Source organism: Pelodiscus sinensis, chromosome 33, assembly GCF_049634645.1.
Source record: "Pelodiscus sinensis isolate JC-2024 chromosome 33, ASM4963464v1, whole genome shotgun sequence".
In the NCBI taxonomy this organism is placed as follows: Eukaryota; Metazoa; Chordata; order Testudines; family Trionychidae; genus Pelodiscus; species Pelodiscus sinensis.
The window spans coordinates 5,346,972-5,360,662 of NC_134743.1; the positions used below are offsets into that span (position 1 = coordinate 5,346,972).

The 13,691-nt window shown below is 44.6% G+C and overlaps 1 protein-coding gene across 6 annotated transcripts in view; it reads left to right on the forward strand.

The window, feature by feature from the left end:
• LOC102452695 (butyrophilin-like protein 2) overlaps window positions 1–13,691 on the forward strand; it is a 72,609-nt gene that overhangs the window by 23,223 nt on the left and 35,695 nt on the right. For all 6 annotated transcript variants that reach the window (XM_075914335.1, XM_075914333.1, XM_075914338.1 and 3 more), the window contains exons 12-15: window positions 570–590; window positions 2,402–2,422; window positions 3,819–3,839; window positions 6,687–6,707. In XM_075914335.1, coding sequence (XP_075770450.1) covers window positions 570–590; window positions 2,402–2,422; window positions 3,819–3,839; window positions 6,687–6,707 — 84 coding nt within the window. The remainder of the gene's footprint in view (window positions 1–569; window positions 591–2,401; window positions 2,423–3,818; window positions 3,840–6,686; window positions 6,708–13,691) is intronic.

The window sequence follows — 13,691 nt, forward strand, 5'->3', positions numbered from 1 at the left end:
GTTTGCAGTCAGGAATGATATAAAGAGGAGGCTCCAGAGACTGATGCTGACTCAGTATTCAATGTAATGAGAGCAGCAACAGGACCATGCACTCTCACTGACCAGCGTTCTTCAGGAAATAGGCATCTACCTTCTGGATACAAAGACAGTTGGAATATTAACGTGAACACTCATTCACCTCTTCCTAGACTCCATGAGGATATAATTCATTGTAGCATAGTCAGCATCTGTTACAAAGAAGTGTGCCAGATCATCAGTTCCAGGTGTAGCAAAGAGTTTTAAAAGCTGAACATACTGGAGTGTTCAGCAAGTTAAGAATCAGAAAGAGCTGGAGACTACAAACTGACTTGACAGTTGAATCCAATGCCAAGTGTCTTTCAACCCTTCTTTATTTTTACTTTTGAAAACTGTAAAATGATAGTGAGTAGGAGATAACTCCTCATTACCCAGAATTCTGCAGTCTTGTTATATCTTATATCCTTCCTAACTGACATGATCATTGTAATTATTTATTTACAAAATAGGAGAAAAACTCTTCCATTACTAAAATGTATGTCATTCCTTTGCAGACCAACTACAGGAGGAAATGCGTAAGTTTCCCAAATCGCTCCTTCCTACCATTGAAATAATTTGTTTACTAACAATGAAAATTCTGTACTTTAGACTCTATACTAAGGACATCTAGGCCGTGTCCAGACTCAGGGGTTTTTTCGGGAAAAGTAGGCTTTTCCCGAAAAAACTTCCCCTGCGTCCAGACTCAAGCCGCGTTCTTTCGAAATTATTTCGAAAGAACGCGGCTTTTCTTTCGATGGCGGTAAACCTCGTTTCACGAGGAAGAACGCCTTCCTTCGAAAGTTCCTCTTTCAAAGGAAGGCGTTCTTCAATGTAAAGAGGCTGTCTTCGAAAGAGAGCATCCAGACTCGCTGGGTGCTCTCTTTCAAAAAAGCGGATTTCTCTTTCGAAAGATCCGCCTGCAGTCTAGACGCGATCTTTCGAAAGAGGCTCTTTCGAAAGATGCTTTCAAAAGAGCCTCTTTCGAAAGAAGCCTGCAGTCTAGACATAGCCCTAGTCTCAGCCTCTCTGCTCATTGCAGCTGTAACATGGCATGAAATAATTTTATGTGATATGTATTTATTGTCCAAAGTGCTGCTCCATCTCCCTGCAGTCTTCTACATAGCAGTGGCAAAATTCATCCCTGTTGAGAGTCAATGTAATTGAACAAAGGATAAATTAGGTGACAGAGTTTTTGTGAAAATCATGTTGAACAAATGCTGATTTATTCATTTTTGGCCAGAGGGCTAACTATAGAGAAGATATCAGCTTATGCCAAAATTAGCAGCTAACTTTTGATCATAATAGAGCAAATTTTAAATACAGGTGGAAGATATAATAAATGTAGTGACCATTTTATGTCGTGAAAGAACTATTTTAGATTTGCTTGCAAGATACAACACAGAATCAGTAAGAATCAGTAAGAATCAGTAGTGGCAGTTACGCCAAGATGGTGGTAAAATATATCCTTAGCACAAAGATATGGCCATATGTGGGTAATTAAATAAGGATTATTAGTGCTATTCACTAGGGCTATGTCTACACTGGTGGGTTCTTGTGCAAGAACTTTTGCACAAGAACACGTCCACACTGCCATGTGTTTTTGTGCAAAAGCATCCATGGCAGTGTGGATGTTCTCTTGTGGAAGAAAACTCTGATAGCCATTTTAGCAATAGGGCTTTCTTGTGCAAAAAACCCTTCCCACGCATCCACACTTCCCTCTTGCACAAGAGGGTTTAAATGTGTTAGAAAAGAGTATAGCTCTTGCTCAAGATGCCCTGTCTTCCAACGCTGTACTGTAAATCTTCTTGTGAAACAGCGGGCAGGCAGTGTGGACGCTCTGGGGGTTCTTGCGCAAGAATTTCCATTCTTGTGCAAGAACTCATCAGTGTAGGTATAGCCTAGGGGTGTAAGCATCTACACAGAAATTCCGTTATTTCAAAATAATAATAAAATAAAGGATGACTTATTCCAGATTCTGTAAACTGCTTTCCATGAGTAATAATACCTTTTCTGAAATAGCTATTTTTTGTGGTTACCACACTGCTGCTATTCAAAATAGCTCCTGTCCCAAGCCATTCACAGTAATTACTCTCCAGTGTTTCCTGGGGCTCTAAATTGATGAATCACATCCACATTAGGGGAGTCTGCCTCGGACTAATTTTGAGACTTTCCTGTAGTGTAGAAGTGCTATTTTGAAATAAGCTATTTCACAGCCTTTTTCCTGGAGCAGATTATTCTGACATAAGTGTGCGGTGCAGATGTTAAAAATTCAGCCAGATAAATGTATTGTTAGTCACATTCTCAAGATCTCAGAATAATCATATTCATCTAATATAATCTATTACAGAACAATTCCTCAATATCTGTGGTAAGTGTGCACTAGTTTGTAAGTAGTGATATTCAGATTTTTTTTCTGCTCTGCAATGTATATCCTAAATTTCAGGACTTTCTACCCATCTCCTTACCTATGTTGTCTCATTTACCTCAAAATATACAGCAGTTTCATTTCTATAGTGACTGATCACATATAAATCATCAATTTGATAAAGTGTGTGTGATTCAGGTGGCATTGGGAACTAGCTGTTCCAGCCCTGCCCCTTCTGGGAGCATGCAACTGCCCCACCCCCTTGCCCAGGGAACCAGCAAGTTTGTTGGCATCCCTGCATAGACCTGAGTTCTTCCAACTTTTCCCAGAAAATGTTGGGCTCCCTGGCATAGAATGTTCTGTTTGATGGATCAGAAGGCCCTGAGTCACTTTCAACTCAGGCTATTTATTCAAAAGTCCATTTTGTGATTGCTGGTCCCTGGACAATCAAAGAAGTGGTGCTATTGGGAGATGTTATAATTTGAGTGAATATGCCTGATCATTCCCCACTGTTCTAAATTTCTGAACAGGTGTGATCATCCTTTCTCATGGAATTAAATATAATCCATGACTAACTACAATCTATAAACTTCATGCAGTAAGATTTCCCAAAGATAATTTAGGAGTTTACCATATCTGTCACCATGATATTCATGAGTAACTAGTCTGAGTACAGGATACCAGGAGGGGCTAATTCCTTGTCAGTCAGTATCCAGTGACCATTACCTTTTCCTGTGGACTTTTTGCCCTGATGTACACTAAGGAATTATTTTGAAATAAACCCCCTTTAGGATGGATTTATAAGGGGAGTGTCTGTTATTTTGAAATAGCAGGCTGATTATTTTGAAATCTGTACTCCTGCTTTTCTCAAGGAATAACATTAATTTTGAAAGAGTTTTTATTTTGAAATAGCAGTAGTATGGATTCTCCAGTGCCACAAGTTTGAAATAACTACTCCCCAGAGTAAACCAGACTAATTACTCCCCGGTACTCCTGAGATCTCTTCCAGCCCTATGGTTCTCAGGGATGATCTAGATGATGCCTCATCCTGCTATGAAGGCAGGGATTGGACTTGATGACCTTTCGAGGTCCCTTCCAGTTCTAGTATTCTGTGAGTCTATGTTTCCTGGGTCTCTAAGTCAAAGTAGCGCATCCAAATTAACACAGCCTGCTTCGGACTAATTTCAAGACTTTCCCATAATGTGGGCATGCTATTTCGATTTTGTTATTTTGAGAATTATTAAATTGATTTTAGTTATTTCAAAATAGCTTCCTTGTGTTTCATGCTCTCTATGGCTCCCACCTAACAGCCAACCCCGCCAAGTCATCCTATGTAGCAAACATTACTGGATAGAACAAAAACTTTGTTGTTACTAAAATGTGTGTCATTCCTTTGCAGCCAAACTGCAGAGGGAAATGGGTAAGTTTGATGTGTTTTGTGTTCTCATACTTTGAAACAGAGATGGTAGAGCTTATGGTGGATTTACTCGTGCTTTATATTTGCTGACCAGCACACCCATCCCCCACAGAACAGTCTGTTGCATGACAATGGCCAGGTCCATCACTGCTGAAAATACAGCTATTGCACCTTCACAGTAATTCAAGCTTCAGTAATGAGTTAGGCTTTTTTTTTACAATTGCTTTTTTAAAGTCACATATAACAGACATATACCCCCCTCATCCTACATAGAAAATATTTGTTTGAAGAAGAGGAAAATCATGTTCTTACTCTGACCAACAACAAAGATAAATCAGTTTGTTTTCTTCAATTTATTTAGCCTTCCACTCACACAAGGGAAAAAAGAGAGGATATATGAGAGAATTGTAGGTGTATGTATTTCTTGTTTGGAAATCTCTTTTCGTAAAGGTTGTGTGATAAAGCTCCTCAATCTTGGTGGGTCCACTTTCAGGCAGATTGCTTGCCTCAGAGACGCACAGCAGCCCTCATTTTAGGCACCACATGCAGGACATTTGCTTGCTGTTTGTTGAGCTACTCCTATCATTGGCCAACATAAGGTATAAAGGGAAAACAAATTCCATGGGCTCAGTGGACCCACAAACGATACAGAGCTGGGTAAACCCCCTTTTTCCCAGCCAGACTTTTTCTGCAGTTGGAAATGGGGCAGTGGGTATTGGGGAAAATCGAGGCCCATCTTCTTCTCTGGGTTTCAGACCAGGGTCTTGTAATAGCAGCTGCCTATAAAAGTCTCCAACACCTGCTATGAGAGAGCTACAAAACCCCTGGCCTATTTCCCCACATCTTCCCCAGCACATTCCTTCTCTCAGACTCTTCCTCCTAGTATTTGCTGGTGCTTGCTCCTCCTAAACTCCCTGCATCACTCCTTCCATCCTCTTAGCTCTCCACGCACTGCAGAACAAAAAATTTATAACCAGATTCAACTGGTTCTTTAATTGGCCCTATGTCTTCCAACCAGGCTTGGTTCACCTAACCCTGCAATCCCACTTAATTAGATTAATTGCCTTAATTGATTCTGGCAAGTTCTTTTTCGAGGAGTGTCCCCGTGGGTGCTGCACTTTAGATGTCTGAGCCTCGCTGTGCTTTCAGTCAGAGAATTATGATACCACTGCCCTCACTTGGCTCTGCACACAGGACAGCCAGAACATGCCATTAGAAGTATCTACCCTGCATGTGTAAGCCAACCATCCCTTCAGTTCCTTCTCTACTGCCATTGGCTGCAGATGGAGTCTAGCAGTTGCCCTCAAACATTAGTTAGATTGTAGATTAGTTAGTATGGTTGGTATTTTTATCATTTTTAAAAAGGTAACATTTTTTCCTCAAGGTTCCTGCTTTAGCGGTTACCATATAATGGATATGCCTGGTTCTCGAGATTTTAAAAGGTGTGTAACCAGGTTGTCTATAACTATCTCTGACAGACACTCTCCATGCTCCCATAGCAGCAGTGTCTTCACTGCAAAAAGCTCATTAAACGAAGCAGAAAAGCTAGGGAGCTTCAACTAAAGATGCTGCTCCTGGAAAAGTCTGTTCACCCAGAGCATATTACACCACCAAGGAAACTTTCTCCTTCGGTGGTGTCAGAGGGAACAGCTCCCTCATGGTCGAGCTTACGGGACTCTGCACTGGCACAGTTAGTTATATATGATAGTGTTATCATGTATTCTTCCCCACATAAATAGTCCCTTTGCAGATAGTTGCCCAAGTACAGAATTATCTCATTTTTAAAAATAATGTCTTATTCTGTCAATGTGTCTGTCTAGAAATATACAAAGTACTGAAGCTTTGACAATCCAAGCATCTTAAAATAATCACTTTTATTGTATAAAGTGCTTCATATCTAGATTACTCCTTTCACTCCTTGAGGGATCAGGTTTATCCCTTCCTCTTCCTCCTAACAAATTTGATTGATAGAGATAATAGTGTTGTTGTAATAGATTTCTGTAAGACATTTCACTTGGTACCACATGGTATTTGGTCTAAAAATAGATGAATATAAAATCAACATGATCTATACTAAATAGATTAAAAGATTGCTGACTGAAACAATTATCAACCAATCCTTATAGAATGGGTGTGTTTCTAGTGTGGTACCACAATCGTCAATTGTTGGTATTTCTCTGTTGAACGTTTTTATCAATGATTTAAAAGATGGGACAATTATCATTCTTCTTGGCCACAAAGAAGCTTCATATTTACCAATGGTACATCTACACTGGAGCAGAAGGAGGTGTAATTTCCAGTTTGGATAATCGTTCTAGATCTGATTGAGGTAGCATGCCAAAATCATTAGTATGGTCATATATGTCTGCCTGGGCAGCAGATGGGCAAGCTTTCTCAGTAGCCTCTCACATTGCTTGCCACTTGTAATTGTTGCAGTTTCCCCTTTATTTCTAGTAAACTAATCAAATCAGGGCTAGTGCAGGCATGTCCACTTGAGCTGGACTTTACCCTTTCAATGCTAGTGTATATATACCCAGAGAGCATTACATAGAATGAGAACATGAGTCATCTGACTGGTTAATGCAGTGCTGGGCTTTAGACTGTCTGTTAAATACATTCTTATTAATAAGGAAAATAATGCTCATAGTAACTTGTGTAATGACAATAATTTTTTATTTGTATGAAGTAGACTTAATTTCTTACACAGTAGCGTTCTGTACACATGGATTGTTTACTGCAGACTTGCTTTATTTGGCTAAAAAGCTCCTTATGGTAAGTCACCATGCATAGAAAATATTAATTCATAGAGAAGACGTCTATTTTAATCAAATGTATTTCTTACATTTGCAGAAGAATTGCGAAAGAAATTTGGTAAGTTTGTATTGATGTCTATAACTTTCCTCTGGAGCAGTGGAGGGATAGGGGACTCACTAAATTGCATAGTGACAGAAATGTAGCCATGTTAGTCTGGTGTAGCTGAAACAAAAAACAGGACTATGTAGCACTTTAAAGACTAACAAAATGGTTTATTAGGTGATGAGCTGTTGTGGGCCAGACCCACTTCCTCAGATCAAATAGTGGAAGAAAATATTGTATCCTTTGGTATATATGGTTGTGCCAATTTTCTTCCACTATTTGATCTGAGGAAGTGGGTCTGGCCCACGGAAGCTCATCACCTAATAAACCATCTTGTTAGTCTTTAAAGTGCTACATAGTCCTGTATTTTGTTTCAACTAAATCGCATGTACTGCATAGTTCTTCTTTGAGTAGTGTCCCCGTGGATGCTCCACTGTAGGTGAAGGGTTGCCCTGAGCTGCAGATCGGAGCTTTGTATAGTGGTTTCCCCTGTTGAGCCACGCATGCCCAGGAGGCGTCTCGAGCCCTTCCCGCCTCCTGAGGAGCGTGTCTCAACCCCCTCCCTTTCAGTTCCTCTTTAACCGCCCTCGTCAGCAGACGGAGCACCCAGGAGCTCCCTGTCAGACTACTTTCCCCTTAGTGATTTAGGCATAGTTAGCTTCCCCTGTTTTATCCTAGTTACACTTTCCTTGTTTCTTTATAAAAAAAAAAAACTAGAAATAGGAAAAATAGACTTAATTAAATCCCCCCCTCAGGGGGCTTGAACTTACCTCAGACCGGGACTCTGATGAACCGGCTTTCTCCCGCCTGTCAAAACAAGAAACACATAAAGGCTTAAAAACAAAAAAAGAAGCAAAACCACATAAACTATAACAATATAGAAGATAAATATAATAATTTCAAGAGGGAGAGAGCCCGCAATGTCCGGCTCCTCAGGGTTTAAAAAGTGCGGTCAATGCCGGGACCCAATGCCGGCTTCAGATGGCCACTCGGACTGCATACGGTGTTTGGGGGAGACCCACTCTCCCCACAACTGTACCCACTGCAATTCCCTGATGGCAAGAGCCAGAAAAGATCGTGAGCTCCGCCTCAGGATGATTTTATTTGAAAAAGCTCTACAGCCCGCGGGAGAACAATCTGCACTGCGGCAAGAGCCTCCGCCACCTTCCACAAATGCCCCGAGACCCAGAGCCTCTCCATCCCGCTCTCTTCCAGCCTCTTCCTCTCCCAAACACAGAGGAGAGGCACACCAGGCTGGGAAGTCCCCTGCCACTAAGGCTTTGGGGCGATCCTCCCACTCTGCGCCGGTATCGGGGCGCTCAACAGCTGAGCGGCCCTGAGAGAGTTCTAAGCAGCCAGCACGGCATGAAAAGCCGGCGCCGCTTCAAACCGCGGTGCCGCTTCAGAGCGCGGCACCGCTTCCAGCCCCGGCACCGCTTCAAGCCTCTGCAGTGCTGAAAGCTACACCACGGCTTAAAGCTGTGGTGCCTCTTAAAGTCACGGCACCGCAGCAAAAGGATGGGCAGCCTCCGAAGCCACTGACACCAACTGATGCTCCGCTGGTCCTCCCACAGCCAGACAAGCAACCAGATGAGGCTCCTAGGGATCAGCCCCAACAAGAGACTGATCCATACAGCAGGCATCATTATCTGTGCTTGCCCTCTACTTCTTACTCTCCTAAGGGGTCTCCATCAAGGCAATCCCCTCCCAGGTCGATATCACAGTTGTCTCTTCATGATGCTCCCCTTCCTGATGATGACCGCCACACAGTCTATTCCTCGCAACATCCGTCACCTGGGAAGGCTCACTCCCACCATTATAGGGCTCCGCCACAACATGGCCCATGGCACCCATACTGGCCTTATCCACCTCCACCTTATCCACCGCAATGGGGACCATGGGGACACTGGGAGCCATATGGACACCGCTCCCCACCTCGTTCCACTGCATCCTGGAGAAGTTTGCCTCAGTCACAACCCCTACCTCCAGCAAGTTTTTCGGGGGACAAGGTGGAACAAATCTCAGACAATTACTCAGATACTCAGTCAGTAAACGTCACACACTCTGATGCCCTTGATGCACAACCAGAGGACGCCGTAGTACCATCAGACACTGGAACGATTGACGATCTAAAACAGTTCCAAGAACTATTCAAGAGAGTAGCGACAAGCCAGAATGTCTCCCTGCAAGAGGTGCAGAAGAATCTACATCCGACACTGCAGGGCAAGATTGCCCTACCCATAGACGAAGCAATCATGGAGACCTCAGAAGATCTGTGGAAGACGCCTGCATCCATCCAACCAACTAACAGGAAAATTGACAGAAAGTACTTTGTCCCCTCAAAAGACAACGACTTTCTTTTCACTCACCCACAACCTAACTCACTAGTCGTGGACTCAGCACAACAACGAGCGAAGCTTCCACAGTGTAGGATGGGCAATGCAGACAAGGACCACAAAAAGTTGGACTCCTTTGGCAAGAAAGTATACTCCTCTTCAACCCTATAACTCAGAATATCAGATTACTCTGCTCTCTTAGCAAATCACAACTTTGACAACTACTCAAAACTGGGAGAACTAATGGCGCATCTCCCCGACTCCAAAAGACCCATCTTAAAATCAATAGTTCATGAGGGCCATATGATCGCCCGCGCCACTCTCCAAATGGCAATGGATGTAGCTGACACTGCAGCCCGAGTTACAGCTACAGCGGTGGTGATGCGTAGAGCTTCTTGGCTCCAGTCGTCTGGCATTCCCCGCGAACTCCAGCCCAAAGTGGAGGACTTGCCATTTGACAAACAAAAGTTATTTGCAGCCACTACAGACGAAATGCTCCACAACAGCAAAAATTCTACGTCTACACTTCGCACGCTAGGTATGTGCACGCCGCCCTATAAACGCAGGTGATACACTCCATATAATTCATATAATCGATATCGGTATGGACAATACAATCAACCACAGAGGCCTTATGAAGACAACAGACCAAGACAGCGAGGTCCCAGAAGGCGACCCAACCAAGCCCGCCCGCTAGCTAACCAACCATCTAAGCAGCAAATTTGAACATTTGGTCGAGGGTCTGCAAGACCTCCCGTTCGATCTCGCACCTCAACATGGCCATCTATTCAACCACCGTTTGCGCGCCTTCCTCCCACAGTGGGAATCCATAACATTGGACCGCTGGGTCCTAGAGATAATTCGAGTGGGCTATACCATCCCTTTTATTTCTATCCCCCTTCCCCTTCCCCCTACCCTGTCCCTTTTCAGGGACCACTTTCACGAAACCCTTCTAAAACAAGAAGTCAATCGGCTCCTTGTCATTGGGGCTATAGAAAGGGTACCCCGAGAGTTCCACGAGAGAGGGTTTTACTCGAACTATTTCCTGACTGAGAAAAGAACAGGGGGTTGGAGACCTATATTGGATCTCCACAAACTGAACAAATTTCTCAAGAGACAACGTTTCAAGATGGTCACTCTTTCCGCTATCATTCCTGCACTAGATCGAGGGGACTGGTTCGCAGCCCTTGACCTCCAAGATGCCTATTTCCATGTAACTATCCACCCCGCCCACAGACGCTACCTACGCTTCACGTTGGGACTGGACCATTTCCAGTACAAGGTTCTTCCCTTCGGTCTCTCATTGGCTCCGAGGGTATTTTCGAAGGTACTGGCGGTCGTAACTGCGTGTATCAGACGGCAGAACGTCATCATATTTCCCTATCTAGATGACTGCCTTCTAAAGGGATCCTCACACGCCGAAACCGCCTCTATGATACATATGACCACGGCCCTCCTCAGTCGTCTAGGCCTTCTAATCAACCAAGACAAATCAATTCTGCACCCTATTCAAGATATAGAGTTCATTGGCGCACGCCTGGACTCAGTTACAGCCTGGGCATACCTACCTCAACAACGCTTTGCAACCATGCAAGAAATTATAAACAGGATGCTCACAGTTCCTACCACCACAATACTTACATGCCTCCGACTAATGGGACACATGGCTTCCACCACCTACGTAGTCCACTATGCTCGTCTGCACTTTCGATGTTTTCAGCTCTGGATTGCAACCGTTTATATCCCATCACGACACCCTCGAAACAAAACGGTTACTAGCCCACCAGACATGCTCGCATCCTTACGATGGTGGACAGTGCCAAACAATCTTCTGGCAGGGGTTCCGTTCCAACAAACCAAACCCACTATTCAAATCACCACAGTTACTTCCCTGCTCGGCTGGGGGGCACATATGGAAGGTCACGAAGTTCAAGGCAGGTGGTCCCCAAACGAGACACTCTTACATATCAATCTCCTCGAATTGAGGGCAGTAAGAAATGCCTGTGCACACTTTGTCTCCTACATCGCCAATCACACAGTCCGCATCCTAACGGACAACATCTGCGCGATGTTCTACATAAACAGACAGGGTAGAGCCCGCTCCCGCTCTCTATGCACGGAGGCTATTCGCCTGTGGAACGCCTGCATCTGCAACCAAGTCACCCTTATAGCATCCTACCTGCCCAGAGTGAACAATACCAAAGCGGACTCCCTCAGCCGAAACTTCACCACGGAGCATGAATGAGAGTTACATACGGAGGTGGCGAACTCAATTTTCCACCAGTGGGGATGGCCATTGATAGACCTCTTTGCTTCTACCCAGAACACCAAATGTCCCCAATTCTGCTCACATGCGGGACTTGGCAAACACTATCTGGGGGATGCCTTCCTAATCAAATGGACAGCCCCCCTACACTACGCCTTTCCTCTCATACCACTCATCCCAAGAGTTCTGCGCAAGATCCTGAGAGACAAAGCCCTAGTCATCCTGATTGCGCCATCATGGTCTCGCCAAACCTGGTACCCATACCTTCACAGGCTAGCGGTCCAGCCTCCCCACCCACTACCATACTGAATAGACCTACTATCTCAGGATGACAGCAGGATACTGCATCCACAACTCAATACCCTGCATCTTCACGCATGGCTTCTCTCTGGTTCTCGGAGGTAGAAGAGCGCTGCTCCCAGCGAGTAAAAGACATCCTCCTCCATAGCAGGAGACAGTCTACTCGGAAAACTTACCAACAGAAATGGACACGTTTCTGTCACTGGTGTCAGCGAGCCAAAGTGGAGCCCTGTGCCTCACCACTAAATACCATCCTAGACTACATTCTGGACCTTAAAGCATCAGGACTGTCAATCTCCTCTCTAAGGGTGTGTCTAGACTAATGAGTTTTGTCGACAAAAGTGGACTTTTGTCGACAAAACTATACCAGCGTCTACACTACCGCTGAGTTCTGTCGACATAATGTCGACAGAACTCAGCAGTTTTGTCAACGCTGGTAAACCTCATTTTACGAGGCATAACACCTTCTGTCGACAGAGTTCTGTCGACAGAAGGTGTTATTGCCTGTAGGGTTGCGTCTAGACTACAGGGTTTTGTTGACAAAGCAGCTTGCTTTGTCAACAGAACTGAATGTGTCTAGATGCTCTATGTCGACAGAAGTTTTGTCGACAGTATCTGTCGACAAAACTTCCGTTGACAAAACCCTGTAGTCTAGACGTACCCTAAGAGTACACCTCTCTGCAATAGCAGCATTTCATACCTCAGTAGACAGCTTCTCCATTTTTAACCATCCTATTATGAAGAGATTCCTCAAGGGACTCCAGAATGTGTACCCACCACATAAGGCCCCACCCCGTTTGTGGGACCTAAATCTTGTTTTGAACTGCCTCACCAGACCTCCCTTTGAGCCACTGGCAACAGTACCACTTCCCTTCCTTTTTATGAAAGTCTGCTTCCTCTTAGCCATTACCTCCATCAGGAGGGTGAGCGAACTCGGAGCATTAATGTCAGAACCTCCTTACACAGTTTTCACAAAGGATAGGGTCATACTGAGACCCCACCCCACATTTTTGCCAAAGGTCTGTACAGAATTCCATCTCAATGAACTAATCGTATTACCTACATTTTTCCCAAAACCGCATTCTTCGCAGACAGACGCCAGCTTGCACACTCTGGACATCCGGAGGGCTCTGGCCTTCTTCCGTTCTTCCTAGAAAGAACAAAACCATTTTGTAAATCTGAAAGACTTTTTATTTCCATTGCTGAACGATCCAAAGGGACACCAATATCATCGCAATGAATCTCAAAGTGGATATCGACATGTATAATCACATGCCACTCTCTGGGCAATAGACCGCGACAACACCCACCACGAGCGCATTCTACTCGAGCCACGGCTGCTTCTACAGCCTTTCTGGGCAATGTCCTCTTAAGGGACATTTACTGGACAGCAACATGGTCTTCAAACCATACTTTTGCTAAACACTACGCTATCCTTCCACAACTCAAGAGTGATTCAGCAGTTGCCACAGCAGTACTCTCTACCACTGCTAAACAATGACTCCAGCTCCCTCCAGCCTTACATTGAATACTGCTTTGTAGTCACCTACCGTGGAGCACCCACGGGGACACTACTCGAAGAAGAAAAGGGAGTTACCTCGTGCAGTAACGAGTGTTCTTCGAGATGTATGTCCCCGTGGGTGCTCCACGACCCTCCCTACCTCCCCTCTGCTCGGAGTCAAAATTCTCGGGCGGAGACGAGGAACTGAAAGGGAGGGGGTTGAGTCACGCTCCTCAGGAGGCGGGAAGGGCTCGAGACGCCTCCTGGGCATGCGTGGCTCAACAGGGGAAACTGCTATGCAAAGCTCCGATCTGCAGCTCAGGGCAACCCTTCACCTACAGTGGAGCACCCACGGGAACACACATCTCGAAGAACACTCGTTACTGCACGAGGTGAGTAACTCCCTTTTTTCTTGGCTACATATTCTCTCAAAGTAGTGTACTACCCAGACCAAACACATCCTGTCTATAATTTCACTAAAGTCTATGGATTATACAAGGGAAAATGTAGGCTTTGATGAAAACTCCCTTTAAAACAATACAATGGGAGTGGTGCCTCCTGCTTACTATGCTCGCCAATCCCTTTCTGTGGGCATA